We start from the raw sequence: 19,163 nt of genomic DNA on the forward strand, positions 1-19,163 counted from the left end.
AAAATCAATTCCAGTATAAACTCTTATTAGTTTTAATTTTAAAATATTTTATTACCAAAATTTTCACCTGTAAATGATGCTTCACAAAGCTGTGTCCATTTTATCCTGTCACACCCCAGCACATCTCCATTCTGCACACTGCAGGAACCAGCAGACCATTGTAAGTCTGCATTTAGCTTGACAACATAAAGCAAAAACATGTCTGTACTCTGCTTCGAGAAACACAGCCTAGATTTGCTAATGATGATTATGGCACACAAATCTAACATGAGAAGAAAAATTTTTTTTTATTTTTAAAGAATACAAAACTGCAATGTGAAGTCCACTAGATAAAAATGTTTTATCTCAGTAAAATTTGGTGCTGTTTATCTGATTTTTACTATTCTGCAGTGTAACTTTAACATTAGCAATCAGAATCTACCTATTTCAGATATCCTTCAAAAATATAACTGGGGGGACTCTTCAATACACATTTTATGGAAAATAAAACAATGTATGTTTACAGCAACATTTCTCCCATTAAAACTGTATTTGTTTACTTTTTTAAAAAAATACACTGATCTAAGAAAAACATACAATGGATTCGAATACATATCTTCAATTCCATCTGGAGAATGCTAATAAACCTGGACCTCATGTCTAAGAGCACAGTGCCTATTCCATGTGGGTCTTTGGTGTACTTCCTGTCAGCTGAGGGGAGATTCCTGCTTAGGCTTCACAGACTTCACTGTGAACCCTGGATAGTGAGTTTGTTCAATCCTGGAAGGGCCGTGCTGTGCACAGATTTCAGCACAACACTCATTCTAGCAATGCAGCAAGGCTGTCTTCCTGATGAGTAGGTATTCCCTTCAGAGTGGGGAATGAGAGGGGTTTTCAAAAATATAATCAACAGGACATCAATTTTCTTCTCAGAGTTCAAACTAAACAATGTTTCTCATTCTGCAAAATATGTGACAATCTCTGTTTAACACCTTCAAACTTTCCCACAGAAGCAAAAGCCCATGGACATTATATTGCACTTCATATCAAATACCAAAATATGTTAGAAGGGTAGATCAACTGAAGGTACAAATCAAAGATTCTAGAATTTAGACATCCTGACAGGATGATGACTAAATAGTGGACTGAGAACATGAGGAAAAATCTCAGGTTTGATTGAGATAAATATATTTTCAAATATATTTTAAATATTTACTTTTAATCCTTTTTGGGACAGAGAAAAACTTTTTTAAAAAAATATTTCCCCTGAAAAACAACAGCTTTGGTCCACACATTGAATATGTAATGGATTTAATTGTTTGCTATCCTTTACTAAATATAATTATTCATTAAGAAAAACATTGATTAATACAGTTAGATACAGACTCCTTCAAAACATGCTATAAAGTTCTTTGGATTTTCATATTATTAAAAGATTTTATATTTTCTCACATATCCATTTCTTGGTCAATAGTATTTTTAGTTGATTATAATCCGAAATAACTTACTTATTCATTTGATTTGTATATTCATAAATTTATTTTAATTAACTAAAATTTTCTAAAACTAAAAACATTTAAAATGGAATTTTCCATAAGCATTATTTTCCAAATATGTTGAATTAGAGATATAAATATGTCTGCATTTTGAAGATATATAATTAGTGAATTATTTTTCATGCCTATTATGTAGTGCATGATTCCAAACTGCTAAGTTAGCAGACCACATAGGAGAATTCTTATAGTTAAATTCAGTAACCCAGGTTGAATGTTATTTAGTCAGACATATTAATCTTTCATTTCTTTCCAAATAAGTTTGCAATTCAAGAATGTAGGAAGGCCAGGAGCAGTGGTGCACGCCTGTAATCCCAGCAGTTTAGTAGACTGAGACAGGAGGATTTCAAGTTCAAAGCCAGCCTAAGTAACTTAGCAGGGCCCTAAGCAACTCAGTGAGGTCCTATCTCTAAGTAAAATATTAAAAAAGGGCTGGGGATGGAGCTCAATGGTAAAGCACTCCTGCGTTTCATCCCTGGTACCAAAAACAAACAAACAAACAAAAAATGTAGGAAGTTATCTGATATTGCTACTTTATAATTCAACTGTAACTCAGATATTGCTTAGGACATATCTGCAAAAATAGAAGAAACCAAAAGATTCACTTGTCAAATAATTTCTACTGACTAAAGTGAAATCAAATCTATAAAAAAAATTCTGCATAATTTCCAATTATTCTATTGTTATTGTTCTTTATTCACAATTGTTTGAATTCCCTACAAACTCTTTAGATGTATATTGGATGTTTAACCCATTTTGTCCCATTGTCCCAGATGTGGAAAATCTACAAAAACTTAAATTGAGTAAAAAATATACCTCTTATGGTAACTTTGAAATAATAATATTTGAATATTTATTATATTTACAGAATTGAAAACTTAGAATATCATTGCCTAATAAATACCCAATCATGATTATCAGTAGTACCCTGCTTTAAGATTTCATATGGCTAAGATATCTACTTAGAGAATAATTCATTTGACCAGTCTCAATGCCAAATGTGATTTTTCACAGAATCTTAACAAAGCACACGCATTCATCACAAATACACTGCACAGAGATAAGGCAGCCACAGAAAGGTATGTATCTTTCTTACTTAAGTGTTTTCAATTCCATTCCAGGATTTGATTTCTATGTGAGTAAAGCCAACTTATATTTCCCCAATTATACAAGAAATAGGAAACTTAAATTACCTCATGGGTAGGTTATTCCAGAGATGTTTAATGGGTGGTTCCTGGAAAAAATCATCTCTTATGTCTGCTCTAAGATGGAAAGAGAGAAAGAAAAAGTCAAAAAGACTCATCTTAGCCCAGAGTAAGAGAGGCTTGAGACTCTAGTATTTATAAAAGTTGCTGCTATGATCATATCCTCTTTACAGGTAAATTTAAGTTTCTCATCAGCCCAGGGCCTGCCTGCCTCAAACACTCACCTGAAGGTCACAGCCACGCCCTTCTCCCTCTGTGCTCTCAGGGCTGTAGACCACAGTGTACTGCTAATGAAACCTGAAGCTGAGCTTTCACCTCAATCGGTGAGTACCACTTCAGACTTAGATTTAACAGAATGCTCTCATAGCAAGACTATTTTTGGATGTTGTGACTGCAAAGGACAAGTTTTTCTGAGTGATAGGCATGATGTAATTCCACACCAATCATTGAACAAAGCGCTTTACATGTATCATCTCATTTCATTCTGTTGTCTACTCACTGACAGAGCACTCTTGTTTACCATCACATTCCCTATGACTAGCACAGTGTCTTATGTATAGCAGGAGCTTACCCGATTTGTAATGAGTGAATAAATGAGCAATAATTTCAGGTAGGTATTATCACATTATTTTATGACTGAACAAATTATAACTAGTATATATTAAATAATTATGGAAAGAGCATGCCAAAACTATGTTTTAGAGGTGAAATTTACACCAAATTGGTTCCAATGCCACTCCCTAACACACTGCATGTAAGTTGTCATGTAAAATGCCAGATTTTTAAGTTTTTCCTGATATCAAGCTTTTACTAGTTTTAAGAGTAAATGAAAAAGAGTTTCTATCCAAACTTATCTTTAAAAATGTATCTCATAAATACAAATGGCCAAGAAATATATGAAGAAATGTTCAACATCCACAGCAATCAGAGAAATGCAAATCAAAACTACCTTGAGATTTCATCTCATTCCAGTTAGAATGCCAATTATCAAGGATGCAAATAATGACAATAATAACAGGTGAAAATATGGAGGAAAGGTACACTCATACATTGCTGGTGGGAGAGCAAATTAGTATAGCCAGTTTGAAAAGCACATGGGGATTCCTCAAAAGACCTGGAATGGATCCACCCTATGACCCACATATCTCACCCCTTCGTATTTATCCAACAGAATTAAAATCAGCATACTTTAGTGATACAGGCACATCCATGTTTATAGCAGTACAACTCAAAATAGCCAAGTTATGGAACCAGCCCAGATGACTCATCAATAGATGAACAGATAAAGAAAATATGGTGTATATACACAGTAGAGTTTTACGCAGCCATAATGGCATTTGCTGGTGATTTCATGAAACTGGAGAACATCATACTAAATAAATTAAGCTAGACTCAGAAAGTCAACAGTTGAATGTTTTCTCCCATAAGTGGAAGCTACAGCTTTACAAGAAAAGGGAAAAGGCAGAGAAATCCCATGAAAATAGAAGGAAGATTGGTGGAGTAGAGGAAGGGGACAGAGTAGGAAGGAGGAGGGACAAGGAAAGGGAAATTGCAGAATGAAACTGACCAAATTATGCTATGTACATATATGAAAACAATACAGTGAATTTCACCTTTATGTACTTCTATAAAGTACTAATTTTAAAAATTGTGAATAAATGAAGGAAAACCAATAGAGTAGAGGAAGGAGAATAGAGTAAAGGAAGAGAGAATGGAAAGATGAAGTACTGGGGACTGAAGAGGAGCAATTATATTTTGTTCATGTATGATTATGCCAAAATGAACCCCAATTTTATATATGACCATAATTCCCTAGCAAAAACATAAAAAAAGAGATGACAGAATTCAGATTAAGAGGTCTATGTGGAGCCTCACGTGTGTTTAAAGATTTGAATACTCTGTAACTGAACAAGTGGGTTTTCACTAAGCTCTGGGTAAAAACTGCATGGAAACTGATATTTCTAAATTGCTCCTTGCATCTAAACTGGGTCTTAAACTAGTAGACTAAAAGGACAGCTTGGTAAGATCTTAATCATACAAAATAGTAAAAAAATGAATCATGTATGTACAAAGGATTTTTTTCTAAGGTGATGGGACTCTGAATGGCTTTTATTATTTCATTATGCTTCTCTGCATTATTCACATATTCTGCTTTCTTTTAAAAGTAGGCATTTGGTCTGTGAGACAGAGACTTGGGTTGCATTTTTACTCAAAGTGATTTTTTTTAATTAATTATTTTTGAATCATGTGTTTATGTGGTATGGTATAAAAATTGATATAGGCATGCAATGTATGCAATGTATAAAGAACAAATTAAGGGAGTTTGCATTTCCATTTTTTTTTTCTTTTTTCTTCTTTCTCTTCTTTCTTTTTCTTTTTCTTTTCTTTGTGTGTGTGTGTGTGTGTGTGGTGCTGGTGATTGAACCCAGGGCCTTGTGCTTGTGAGGTAAGCACTCTACCAACTGAGCTATATCCCCAGCCCCCATTCTTTAAATATTTTTAAAACTTTTATTTTCATATTATAATTGTACACATCTATGAGGTGTAGTGTGAGGTTAGAATGAATTTAGATTGTACTGAAAAGGAGAAGTTAATGACCTAATATGTAGTGGGGAGACAGAAGGATAGGAGAGACTGCAGGTGGCATGGAAAACTAGGAGGAGCTTGGCAAGTTGGTATTTCAAAGACTATGGTGTTTCTCAAACTTTACCATGCTCATGTTACAAAGAAAAAATGCGGAGAATCATGAAGAGATAATAAAGGACACAGATCCTAATCCTCTTGCACAGAAGAAAGTAATATTTAGAGAGGTGAAACATTTATTTCAGATGTGCCCATCAAATTAGGGTAATTAACAATTCTATCTTCTTATTGCTTTGTGTCTAGAACATTCAAGCTCCTCTCTTCATAAAATATATCATAAGTTATTGTGATCTATACCCCAAACACTGCACTGTGGAACACTAGAACTAATTACTGCTCTTTGAGTTTGGTACCCATTTTCCATCATCCCTCCTTTACCCCTCCCCAACCTTTCCCACTGCCTAGCAAACACTACTCTGCTACATTTAAATCAACTTTGATCTATTTATTTCACCTCTCTAAAGATTACTTTATTTGTGTAAGAGGATTGGAGTCCATGGCCTGCAACATCTCTCCATGACTCTGTGTTCTTGATAAGGTAGGCATGGCAATATTAAACAAACCCCATAAACTTTGAAATACCATGTTGAATACTGTTACATTAAATATAAACATAATAAGAGTTCCCCCTGCCCCCCGCCCTTGTTCTCTCAATTTCACAGGTCTATAATTTGCTACCAATAAAGAATGTCCTTAGTGTTAGATACCAGGGAAACACAGAGGATGAAGAATGTATCAATGCAGAAGACATCATTCTCAACGGAATTGAATACACACCAAAGCAGGTCCTGGAGGGTACTGATGTTTACACAATTTTTGAGGTAATTATTTTCTCACAAAATAAAACCAAAATTGATTTTTAAGTCTCTGTCAAGGCAGAGAATGAATAGAATTCTAAGATGTAGGATCAGGTTCTCTACAAACTCTAACAAAAACAATGAGGTGACAGAAAAATATCAGAATCTCAAAGGCATAGAAAACTTTGTACAGATTTTCAAACATGAGTTTCTCTGTCCACCTTAAACAGCAAGTGGTTTACTTTTAGAGCCAAAAACCTTAATTAAATTGATTTTCATGGTTATTTCCACCATTATATTCCCCTCTCAGTGGTTCTTAAAGATTCTAATGCATGAGTAGTTTATTGAAGCCATCATACAAGTTATAATCTTTGTTATATGAATAATGACTGAATGTATGAAGTGCACTACTTTAACCCTCACCTTTAGGGCAATAACATTTCAGGAAAACAGAAAGCAGATTTTATTAAGAGAGGATTAACAAAATTTGTGTTAGAAATGTCAGCCTGTTTGAAAAACGTAGTTTTAACTATTCCTTAGCAGATTTATAAAAGAAGAGTTTAACTAGATTGTGAAATTAAATCCAAATCATACCACTGTCAAAAAGAAACAAAAACTTTTTTTTATACCTTGAGGAAAACATAGGTAATTCATCTGACAGAGGTCTGCAGCTAAGCTGAGGGAAACTTAAATTTCTCTTCTGAAGTCTCTGAATTCATAATAAGGTGATGAAGGGATGAAAGAAATATCCTTTAGGTTTATTAACTAGCTGTTCAGTATTTAAACCTTTATGTCTAACTCTTTCCATCCCTTATCACAACCGCCACTGACAACTATGCCCCAGGATCATACAATACCCCAAGTAATCTGAGATAAGACAGTAAGTAGAGTTTAATCTGTTATGAATATTGAAGGTGAAATATGGGAACAAGGAGACTCCAGGAATCAGATTATTGTGGCATGTGTGCTCTGAATGCAAACATTCAATATAGTTAAAGAAACTGGGAAAGAGGGAAGGAGAAATCCCAAAAGGAATGAATTGAGTATAGTTATTCAGAGAAAGGTATATCTTCCAATAAAATCTATTAAATGGTGAAGAAGACCCTCCAATATGTAATCCCACAATTTCAAATAACAAAAACACACTCTCTTCAGGGAAGTCATTAACATTTATCTCGCTGGCTATACATATATGTTTGGTGAAGAAATGGGAGGGAAGAAAACATCTAAGACTGAAATCTGAAGTTACCTGGGTACAAAAATAAATCATTCCAAAGGCATCACAGTAAAACAGACAGTATTTTTAAAAAGGGATCAGAAATGGGTTTGAATCCCTTTTCCCATTCACTAGGTAAGTGAACTTCACCTTCTGTGACTCCATTGCATATTTATATATAGCTCTCCTCTTTATTGTGCAGAATTTTCATAATGATCCTATTAACTATGTGTTAAACAATAGTGAAAGTGCTATTCAGATTCAATAAATTAATTCCAATATCAAGATTAGATTTCCTCTATGCTTTAACAAGTTAATTTTTTTTTTCAGTCTGTAGGATTAAATATTTTTACCAACTCAAAAATCCGTAAGCCACATTTTTGTTCACGTCCTTATCCATATGCACCAATGCCTTTGTTCTATGAAAGAGGTAAGGTTGTACTTTATTTGTCTGCTAAAACAAAAGAAAAATTATAATTACTGGGGTGGGTTGGGATAAACAACTCTTCATCTGTATTTTGACTCTTACGACTATACATCAACTTTTTTGGCAAGTTATGCACAAGTAACATCTTTCCCCTAAAATAGAACTTTAAAGCAATTATTGTTCTTCTCTCTCAACCTCTCTCTGATGTTAAAATTGGTTACTTTTTTGTGTGAGCCTTCAGTAGTCTTGCTACTTTGGATCCTCTTTGTTCACTATAGATTCAGTACATGAATTAGTCTATTTTATTGCAGTAACAAATTCACCCCTATGTCAAAATGCCTAAGCACCTAGCCATTTATTTTTTGTTCAACACAAAAGTTACTTGTGAGTCCAGTAGCTCCCTATAGCTCTCTTTCCATCAAATAAAGTCAGGGATAACCAGTCTGCTTTCATCTGGTGATACCCCCACTTCCAGTGGACCTTTCAGAGTCACAGTCATGGGAAAGGAGCAGATTGGTATATAACTTTTATGACCATGAGTGGAAATGATAAATACCACTTCTGCCCACATCCCTGCCCTAACTGCAAGGGAAGCTGATAAATGGGAAGGATCACATAGTTATCAACTATGACATGTCTTTTTATACAATTTGGAGATATATGTAGATATATATAGATATAATAGAATAATTCAGCTTTTGACAAATATACTATTGTTCTCTGTGTATTTTTCAAGATACCTAGAAATAAGGAAAAGTTGAAAAGATTCTGAATATTCTTTTCTATTGATGCCAGGCATCCAGCATCCCTAGAAGCTTGAATGTCTACTGATCTAACTCTCTAGTGAAAAATAAGTGTGGTAATATAAATATTTTTTAAGGAATAAACAAAAAAATAATCAAATACAGTAAAATTACTATATTAGACAAGGGGTCTAAAACCCCTGGGAAGACACGAGCTAAAGATCTAGTTATAAACAAAGGAGTGAAAAAGACAATTCCCTCAGCAGGAAGAAAATCCCCTACAGTGAATAAGTAACATTGTTTTCTTAGAACATAGGGACAATTTCATATCTCCCCTTTATTTGCTGTGATGAATGTGACTTTGAAAGTCCACAGATTCATGTAACCTTCTGCTGGCTCAGTGTCTTCATATCTGAAATCAGAATGAGCACCAAACTCACTGAGGTGTTCAGAGCATAAAATGAAAAAAAAAAAGTCTAATTATGATTCCATGTAATAAAATGTTTCTGAAAAAAGAAACCTGAATTGCAATATAAATTGATTTTCCTATTCCTCAATACCAAATGCATATTTTCTTTTCAATTCTAAGAAAAAAATCTGTCAATTGAATGATGCAGAAAAACCTGTAAATTCAGAGTACCATCATTATCATATTATCCTAAATAATCTGAACAAATTTTTCTTTCAGCTTCTGTCACCTATTCATTCTTTCTTTTTCACTTTCAGTTACATCCCCTCATTCCTATCCCTTACACTAGATTACTAAAACACCCTCTGTACTTGCCTTTCTTGCCTCTGGTCTTTCTCCACTTCAATCTAAACCACATACTGTGAAAGTCTAATTGACCTTAAACAGTTCTCATGTCTCAGTTCCTGTTTTCAGAATTCATAGGAATGTTGTAGTTATGGTTTTCAAATTCCATATTCAAATCTTATTTTACACATAACGTATGTATTTATAATTACATACCTACATATAATTATACTAAGAAAGTGATGTTCCAGAAATCAGCTATACAAGGATATAATAACATTATAATAAAGATAAATAAAATAATATTTAATATATATTATGTGTATATATGTGTGTGTGTGTGTGTGTGTGTGTGTGTGTGTGTGTGTGTGTGTCTTCTGATCTCTGGAATATCACTTTATTTTTTATCAAGTTAAGTAACTGTTGCCTAAACAGAGCTAATTTATTTTTCCTGACATCAGCTTCATGGTGTCTTATTATATAATTATATCTACTATTTACTCAGAGATGTTAAACTTACCCCCAAATAGACATTCTGCTCTGGAGGGGTAAGTTTTTCATAAACACTTTGAATCATGACTTTCCAGCTCTGCAACTCTGTGTACTGCCCTTTCAGTGGCACACCCTCTGTTCTCCTCAGTTTCTGACCCACTAAGAATCATCTGACCTTGTGCTTTGATAAAGTCTTTTCTGCTGAAACTGAAGTTAATTCTCTTCTCCCTGGCTCTCTCCCTCTCTCTGGTACTAAAGAATGAACCCAGGGACACTCTACCACTGAGCTACATCCCCAACCCTTTTTATTTTTTATTTTGAGACAGAGCCTCACTAAGTTTCTGAGCCTGACCTTGGACTTGTGATTCTCCTCTATCAGCCTCCCAAGTAGATGGGATTATAGCTGTGGCAACCATAACCAACTATTCTCGTTTCTTCCTTGAGAGCTCATGTCTATAACACACACATTACTGTGTCCTATCGTTTACTATTTATATCTCCATATCTCATTCACTTTTCAAGCAAACAACAAACACATCATTTCTGAAATCACCTTGCTGCAGCTAATGTCCATTTTTCTTGTTCAGTTCTCACTGCCAATGGAAAGCATTATCTTCATTTCAGTGTAACGGCAATATTGATAAACTCACTCTAATCCTTTCCTAATTAATAAAAAAAAATTCATCTTAGAGAGAGCTACATTTGCTTTTATTCATTGACAAAATTATATTTACCTCTAAACTGTATTTGAACAAGCAATAGGACTAGCCTTCCTATAGGACAAATAGATCAAAAAAACAAAGCAACAACTTGAAAGGCTAAATAACTCCAAGAAGAAACATTTCCTGCACAAATGGCCTTATTCTATCTGAGAAATAAGGTATGATGAGACTGAGCATGGTGGCACAAACCTGTAATCCCAGCAACTCTGTAAATGGAGGCAGAAGGATCTCAAGTCAGAGGCCAGACTCCACAACTTCATGAAAACCTGTGTCAAAAATTTTTAAAAAGTGCTCACTGGTAGAGAACTACTGGGTTCTGTCCCCAATAACACACACAAAAATGGAAATTAATGATGAAAACGAGGTTCACACTTTGGTCTGTGTGCTGTCTTCCCATAGCAGAACCACAAGCCTTACCTGTTGGAATTCGAGGTCCTTCTGGGATGGTTTCCCCACTGACAGGGACGACAGACTCTCCGACTATGCAAGTGAAAGAGACAATCCGGAAGTATTTCCCTGAGACCTGGATCTGGGACCTGGTGGTCCTCGAGTAAGTGACATGTTGCCTGAAATTAAGTTTGAGACAGGATTCGAATCCTTCTCTAGGACTTGTGTTATCCTTGGTTCCTCACGCTTTCTATTCTGCTCTTTTCTTTCCTGGTAACTATTTTAGGCTCACAGTTCATTTAACTCACAGATAAGCTATGCTACTAAAAAACAATTGATCCTCAGATAACTAAAATAATAGAAAGCAGGAGACTACCCTCTCCCCTTAGGTAGTGGGGAGGAAAGAATATAGAGAGGGAGGGAGAGAGGAACGAGTGGGTGGGGGAGGAGGAAGGAATGGAGGGGAGGAAGGAAGAGAAAGTACCAAACCTTCAGAGTCTAGTTGGAGTCACTAAACCATAGGTCAAGCTCACAAGGTTACTGAGTCACCAGGTTGTAGGATCAGCTATGGCTTGTGCTAAAAATGAGATTTGTTCACCACCATCCTCTTTCCCCTCATAAGCTTGTCAGGGCACAGCGAGTTGGCCATGAAGGTCCCTGACTCCATCACAGAGTGGAAGGCCGGTGCACTCTGCTTATCTGGAACCACAGGGCTTGGCCTCTCCAAAACGGTCTCTTTTCAAGTCTTCCAGCCCTTCTTCCTGGACCTCACCCTCCCCTACTCTGTGGTACGAGGAGAAGCCTTCACCCTCAAAGCCACTGTGTCCAACTATTTGTCCCACTGTATCCAGGTAAGGGTACTTCTCTGGAAGTGAGTAGACATGAAAGAAAGGCACTTGGTCACCATCATCATCATTGCCTTGAGCTCCTATAGAATCTCCCAGGAAACCAGAACAACATGTGATATATTCTAATTTCAGAAAGAAAGAAAATAAAGCCACTTTGGCAGGCCCAATGTACTACGATGATTTTCACTGAGTCCCTCTGTTTATTCCCAAAATTCAGATACTGGTTCTGCATGATTGCTTCATCTTTTAATTCTGACTTAAAAAACATTTTTTTCCATGCATTGGCACAGGCATTTATCATTTTCGCTACAAGTTTTTCAATTCCCTAGTTGCAAATGCCCAAACTACAAGGTAGTAGATAGGATATACCTGTTCAAACAATGTCTCACACTCTCTGGACTGGTATGTACTGTCCCTCTCAGCTCCTCTTCCCTACAAATGACCCTCTGCCCATGTCCTGCCACCAACTTGCATTTGGGTATGGGGACAGGTCAAAGTGCAGCTGGAGGTCTCTTCTTCTTTCCTGGCCACACCAATAGAGGATAATGAAGAATCTCACTGTGTCTGTGGAAATGGGCAGAAAACCGTGTCTTGGGCTGTGACCCCAAAGTCACTGGGTAAGTGCTAAAGCTGTTCACAATCCATGATTTGCTTTCTTCTCAAACTCCAAGACGTACTTTTTCTCCTCATTCAACAATGATTAAGAAGAAAATCATTCAGAACAATGTTTTTTGAAAGACAATTTTGAATTGAAGATATATTGTTCAGCAGAAGAAAAACAGGAATGCAAAACAATATATTTCAATCACTATAATCATACATTGGTATCCTACATTAAAGAATGACTTGGCTTTCTTTTCTTGTGTTAAAGCATCTGTTGTAGAAAAAAAAGAAGACCATTCAATGCAGAATAACTGTTTAACTCCCTAAAAACCTTAATCCCCAGGAAGGGTGAATTTCACAGCTACTGCAGATGCCCTGCAGTCTCAGGAACCATGTGGCAATGAGGTGACTGAATTCCCAGCTCTTGTACAGAAGGACACTGTGGTAAAGTCCTTAATAGTTGAGGTATGTGAATATATTCCTTGTCTCAAAGCCTTTATCATATGACATATTATTATCTAATCTGTGTATGACAGTGACTATTCATTTCCAAGTGAAAATGGGTGTGCCCACAACTCAAATTTTCACTAATACTTTCTCCCCCACTTTAAAGTGATGGATTTTTCTTCTGGATGTTCAGTATCACTTTACTTTTTTTTGTTGTTGTTGTTGTTGTTTGTTTGTTTTTGCCTTCGATACAAAGCCTGAAGGAATAGAAAAGGAGGAAACTTACAATACATTGTTCTGTGCATCAGGTAAGTATAAAAAGTGATAAAATTCTTATGTTAAGCCATTTACTAAAGTGTACAGTTGTGAAATAAAAGTCCATTGGTGCATGCTTCCATCTGAAACACTCTCCCATGAATAATTCTAAGGACATTCGACAAGAGACATCCTTATTGATTTCTGATGATAATCACTTAATATTAGGCTCTATTTTCTCAGGGGAGTGAAAGATAAATCTACCAAGGGTATTATTATTATTGTTGCCATATTTTAAGAATAAAGATAAAAGGCACAGAGAATTGAAATGGCTTGCCTTAAAGCTGTTGGCTAATAATAAGGACTAAAGTTGTTGACCCAGAAAATAATTTTTTCTAATATATCTGTGTTTTCCAAACTTCTCCTAAAACTGTATTCAAAATATTGAAATATCAGTGTGGCACTTAACACTATTTATTAGTAGTAATTACTATTATTTATTATTACAACTATTTATCATTAAGCTAGTTGTTTAAATGTACTCATATTTGGATTAAACAATTTTATGGGGAATGCTATGAGATGTATATAAATCAGTATTTCACTAATATCATTAATGTAATCATATAAAAACTACCACTAAAACTTTAATTCTGTGCCATCTGGAATCATTTTGAAGACAATGTTCCATCTGCACATCTGTTCTCTGTGCAGATGCCCCTCGACTTACAAGGAGATTACAACCCAAGAAACTCACCATAAATTGGAAATATCATGAGTAAAAAATGTATGTTATGCACCTGCCCAACATCCTAGTGTAGCAGACAGTACAGTGTAGGGTGTCTATTTTTCACCCTCATGATCCCATATCTGAGGGAGCTGTGCTCACTGCCATGGCCCAGCATTACCAGAAAGCATCATACTACATATTGCTACTCCAGGAAAAGATTAAAATTCAAATCTGCAGTGCCTCTAGTTCCTATGGAATACACATCACATTTGCATCATGTTAAGTTGAACCATCATTTTTCAATCACCTCTAGGCCTGTAGTTTTAGTAACAAGTATGGACCAGAGACCATAAAATTGACATTTTGGTGCACACCTCCTTCCTGAACTCAAAGTCATGATTTCCACTGTCCACGCATTATCTGCACTTATGGGCCTGCAGGTCTAATAGGCATCTCAAAACTAGCATGTTCAAAAAACAGAAGATCTGCTCATACCCATAGTCTTGCTTAACCCACAGTTTTCTCCATTTCAGGTGATAAGAAATTCCATTTTTCTATTTTCTGGGGATAAAGTTTGGGAGTTCTCCTTGTTTATGTTTTCTTTCACTCCACATTGGATCCATTCACAAATCTAGTTGATTTCCACCTTCCAGTTATATCCGAAATCTGCCCACTTCTCCCCATGTGCACTTCTTTCTTGTCTTTTCTCCCCTGGCCTATCTCAATAACTTCCTCACTGCTCTCCTGAACATCTCTCCTCCATTCCCTATAGCAAGGGGGATCCTTTAAAGAATATGTCAGATCAATCAGATCATGTCCTTCCTCTACCCAAACCCTTCAGGGGATTCCATTGTTCCTCAGTGTTGAAGTCTAAACCTTTCATGTCAACTGTATAACCTCACCTCATCTGTGACTTCATATCCTATTAATTTCCCCCTTGCTCACTCCATTCCAGTCACACTGGCCCACTTTATCCTCTTGGAAGACATCTAGGATGCTTCAATCCCTGAAGTGACTTTAGTTTGGGTTCCTTTTTTCTGGAAGTACCTTTCCCCAGGAATCTATAAATAATAGCCCTGGCTTAATTATGGTCTCTGTTCACATATGACTTTGTACCAATGAGCCTTTCAGTAGGGAGCCCCCTCTCTTTCCACACCTTGCACTTCCTGATTGACCTGGTTAACTCACTCATCATATAAACACTTGCCCTCTTTTAATTTTTCCCATAACACCTATCAACCTCTATCATCCTAAAAATGTGCTTGCTTACTTACCTTACCCCAGAAGGTCAGGAAATTCTTTTTGAAAAATCATTATTATATCACTGCACTTAAAAGAAAACTTGATACATAGCACATGATACATATTTATAGAATAAATGTGATTATGTAAAAACACTAACAATAGTAGAAATTAAAATCAGCCATGCAAGGAAGGGAATAATTTTATCTTAAGGTATATGCTTGTAAGAAAGGCCATAAAAATTTAACACAAATATACATGATTATTGTGAATTTTACTGAGAGATTAATCATGACTTCAGAAGAAACTTGGATTGTATCAAAGAAATGATATAATGTATGCGGGAAATGAAAGGTTGAATCTGAATCTTGCAGAGGAAAAAGATTTATAACAAAAATAGAACATTTCTCTCATTTTCCCCTCCCTTATATGTATTTATTTTCTTTCATTAGATACCGAAGTATCTGAAAAGCTGTCACTGAGAGTTCCTTCAAATGTAGTTGCAGAATCTGCCAGAGCAACATATTCAGTTTTGGGTGAGTCTTTCAGACCAAGAGAAACAGCCATCACTCTCCACAATTCTGGTGCATGTGCCTCACTACCCAGGATTAATGAAATCACTGACACACAGCCTTGGATTGAAAAAAAGAGCACTAAGCTAAGGATTGCACTGTGTATCAGTCAGAAATGGGGTTAAGTGCGTGTTGTGCAACATGTGATGCCTGGATGTACTCTACAATATAAGGAGGGTCCCAGCTCCGTGCCCTGATCTTCAAGTGGTTTACTAGGTGGCAATACTTCCTAGTGGATTTGAAAATGATTGGTAGTTCCATTTTATAAGACACATGGTCCTTTAGAAAAGATTTTGTCACGTGCCATTCAGTTTCTTCCCTGCTTTCTTAAATATCCTGGAAACATCTGCTTTTCTCACCTTTTGCTTTTCTTTCTGTTTGTTTTTTACCTTTTGTGCTTTCTGGTTCTTCCCTCCTTAAGTACTGTAACCTTTCAGTTATCTAGTCATCTATTTTCCTAGGCCAACACAAACCATTTCTATATTCCTCTGATTTTCTTTTTTATAAATTTCATTCTCCAGGAGATATACTAGGCTCTGCAATGCACAACCTCCAGAATCTTCTACAGATGCCCTATGGCTGTGGAGAACAGAATATGGTTCTTTTTGTCCCTAACATCTATGTTCTGAATTATCTCAATGAGACACAACAACTGACAGAGAAGATCAAGTCCAAAGCCATTGGCTACCTTGTCAGTGGTAAGAGATTATCTCAAAATGAAAAATACTAATGGATAACCTACTTATCTTGTAGTGAACTCAAATCAGCATTTCCTCTGTTAAGGTTTGATAACCATCATTGCCATGATTTCCAAAAAGAAAATGTAATGGCATCGTCAATTCTCAGAGACATTTTAGCAAAATAATTGTTGCCCTATGATTCCTCACTAATGGAATCATTAAGAAAAAACCCACTAATTTTCCAATGTCTCTGCTATTTCATAAACCTATGAAAATTTTCTCTTCAGGGTATCAAAGGCAGTTGAATTATAAGCACAGAGATGGTTCATACAGCACCTTTGGGGAGCAAGATGGTAGAAGTCAGGGAAACACTTGGTAAGATAATTATCTTCACATTCTCTCTGCTGATCCTTGACATTTCAGGATTTAGAGAAAGTTTCTCTAATGCCTGGAGTTTTTCCAGCAAACAGTGGTAAAGTGAGGATCCACAATAATGGAAATAGAAGGAAGAGAGTGTCATCACGTACAAGGACAGAGGATGAAGTTTTCACATTGCACGTTAGAAGAGAGGAGTGAGAGTACGGAGAGAGACTGAGTTGGAATAAAATCAGAAGTCATCTGGGAAACTCAGTGTTGTGAGGAGGCTTGGAGGTTCCAATAAAGGCTTCTTGAGAAAAGAGTGCAGAAAAGCATCAGCTGTAGAGAAACCAATAAATTTGAGAGAGTACAAAAAGAGAGATTCAGACATTTGCTAGTCTAGAGAACACTCAACCCTCAAGAATCATTTCTCCCATTTTTTCTCCCCTATTATTTCCTCATTATATTGTGATGGTCTGTATCTGCAGGCAGTGAATGAAGTGAGCTCCAAAGCTGAGGTGGTTTTCATATCTCCATATCTTTTCTGGGACAGGCTCACTGCATTTGTGCTCAAGTCCTTCTCTCAAGCTCAGTCATATATCTTTGTGGAGAACTCACACATCACGGATGCTCTCACCTGGCTCTCACAGAAACAAAAGGAAAATGGCTGTTTCCAACTCTCAGGATCACTGCTAAACAATGCTATGAAGGTGATGCCTTCCCTTTTGTTCTGGTCCCTAGAGATTGTGATATGTAGAAAGGAATGATGTTTCTATTGAGTCTTTCAGTCCTCATGATGTTAACTTTAAAATCTAGCAATATATTAGTAGTAATTTTTTGAATGAAAATGGTGGGCTTTTGTTTTTGTTTTTTTGTTTTTTTTTTTTTAAAGAAAACAATCTACCCAGGTTTACAGCTGCACAATTCACAATAGCCAAACTGCAGAACCAGCCTAGGTGTCCATCAATGGATGAATGGATAAAGAAAATGTGGTATATACACACAATGGAGTTTTATTCTGCCATAAAGAAAAATGAAATTATGACACTTGCAGGAAAATGAGTGAAACTAGAGGCCATTATGTTAAGTAAAAATAAATCAATTTCAGGTCAAGGATCATACATTTTCTCTCAAGTGCAGAAGCTAAAGAGGAAAAATGAAAAGAAAGGTGGGGGTGGATCTTATGAAAATCAAAGGAGATCATTAGTGGAAAGGGACGAAAGGGGTAGGAGTTAGGGATGAAGGTGAGGAAGTGTTGGGGAGTGATATTGGTCAAATTACATAGTTATATTTTGCGCATGAAGGAATATGTAGCAACAAATCCCACCATTATGTACAACTATAATATACCAATAAAAAAAAATGGGAAAAACCCAAATCTAGTATATCATTAAAAGTGAGGAAAGGTGAGTTGGTACAGGCTCCAATATTTTAGGTATAAGGCAGAAAGGGAGAAATCAAAAATGCAAAACAAACAAATAAACAAAACCTATCTAGGGAAGAAGTCAAATACAAAAGGAGAGAGAGTTAGTAGATGCTGGCTGATGAATGTTGTGTTTGAGACTCTTGCCTCTGATTCTTCCAGGGTGGGGTAGATGATGAGGTGACACTCTCTGCCTACATCACCATTGCTCTACTGGAGATGCCACTGCCTGCCACTGTATGTACAGACCCCTTCCTCATGCCTCCTTCTTGAATGTAAGAAATAAAAATCACATAACCATGACTCCCTGAGGGAAATTAATTGTGACTTTCATGATATTTAATTTTGGTATCATTCTCTGGAATATAAAGAACTAGTTCCTTTTGGAAGCTGCAGGGGAAGCTATAATTAGGGGAAGCTAATTCATTCTCTGGTAGGAATTCTAATGTTGCATAGGCACATTGGCATTTTAAATCTGGGGTTAGCATGGGGACAGTTCACGAGCCTGGTTCTGCTATTTTAGGGTCACCTTTCATCTTTACAGCATAATGTTGTCCGCAATGCTCTGTTCTGCCTGGAAACGGCCTGGGGCTCCATTTCAGAGACCCAAGGAATTCATGTCTATACCAAGGCATTATTGGCCTATGCTTTTGCCCTGGCAGGAAAACAGGCCAGGCGAAGTGAGCTGCTTGAATCTCTAGGCAGAGAGGCTGTGAGAGAAGGTAAGAACTGTTACTGCAAAATTTACTTCTAACAATCACTACTGATCAAAAGGTGGGAGAGTACCTCTACTAAGCTCACACCCATCATGCTACCTTAATTATGATGAACAATTAGCATTATCCAACACTCAAATTCTTGGGAAATATGGACCATTGTATCAATCCACAAATTATCAATTTTATGTAACCCAACTTCTAATACCAGACAAGTACATAATAGACACAGACTCCATGTGATTGTCTAGAAGCTTAATTTACTTTTTTGGCAAAGATTTGCTTGATGATGACTACTGAACCCTTTCACTTCATTTTTATCAATTCATGGGGGAGTGCTAACTATAATCATACCTCATGGATTAGATTTTG

The 19,163-nt window shown here is 36.2% G+C and overlaps 1 protein-coding gene across 2 annotated transcripts in view; it reads left to right on the plus strand.

Annotated features, from left to right (window-relative positions):
- Positions 1–19,163, plus strand: part of LOC306661277 (pregnancy zone protein-like) — a 47,655-nt gene that overhangs the window by 21,384 nt on the left and 7,108 nt on the right. The window contains exons 15-28 of one of the 2 annotated variants that reach the window (XM_079140131.1): positions 2,911–3,060; positions 6,043–6,201; positions 7,724–7,823; positions 10,931–11,081; positions 11,541–11,769; positions 12,257–12,383; positions 12,713–12,834; positions 13,073–13,124; positions 15,496–15,579; positions 16,137–16,313; positions 16,583–16,670; positions 17,206–17,362; positions 18,238–18,312; positions 18,620–18,797. In XM_079140131.1, coding sequence (XP_078996257.1) covers positions 2,911–3,060; positions 6,043–6,201; positions 7,724–7,823; positions 10,931–11,081; positions 11,541–11,769; positions 12,257–12,383; positions 12,713–12,834; positions 13,073–13,124; positions 15,496–15,579; positions 16,137–16,313; positions 16,583–16,670; positions 17,206–17,362; positions 18,238–18,312; positions 18,620–18,797 — 1,849 coding nt within the window. The remainder of the gene's footprint in view (positions 1–2,910; positions 3,061–6,042; positions 6,202–7,723; positions 7,824–10,930; positions 11,082–11,540; positions 11,770–12,256; positions 12,384–12,712; positions 12,835–13,072; positions 13,125–15,495; positions 15,580–16,136; positions 16,314–16,582; positions 16,671–17,205; positions 17,363–18,237; positions 18,313–18,619; positions 18,798–19,163) is intronic. The other variant, XM_079140132.1, reaches the window with a different exon arrangement.

This window comes from Sciurus vulgaris (assembly GCF_902686455.1).
Source record: "Sciurus vulgaris genome assembly, chromosome: 5".
Lineage (NCBI taxonomy): Eukaryota > Metazoa > Chordata > Mammalia > Rodentia > Sciuridae > Sciurus > Sciurus vulgaris.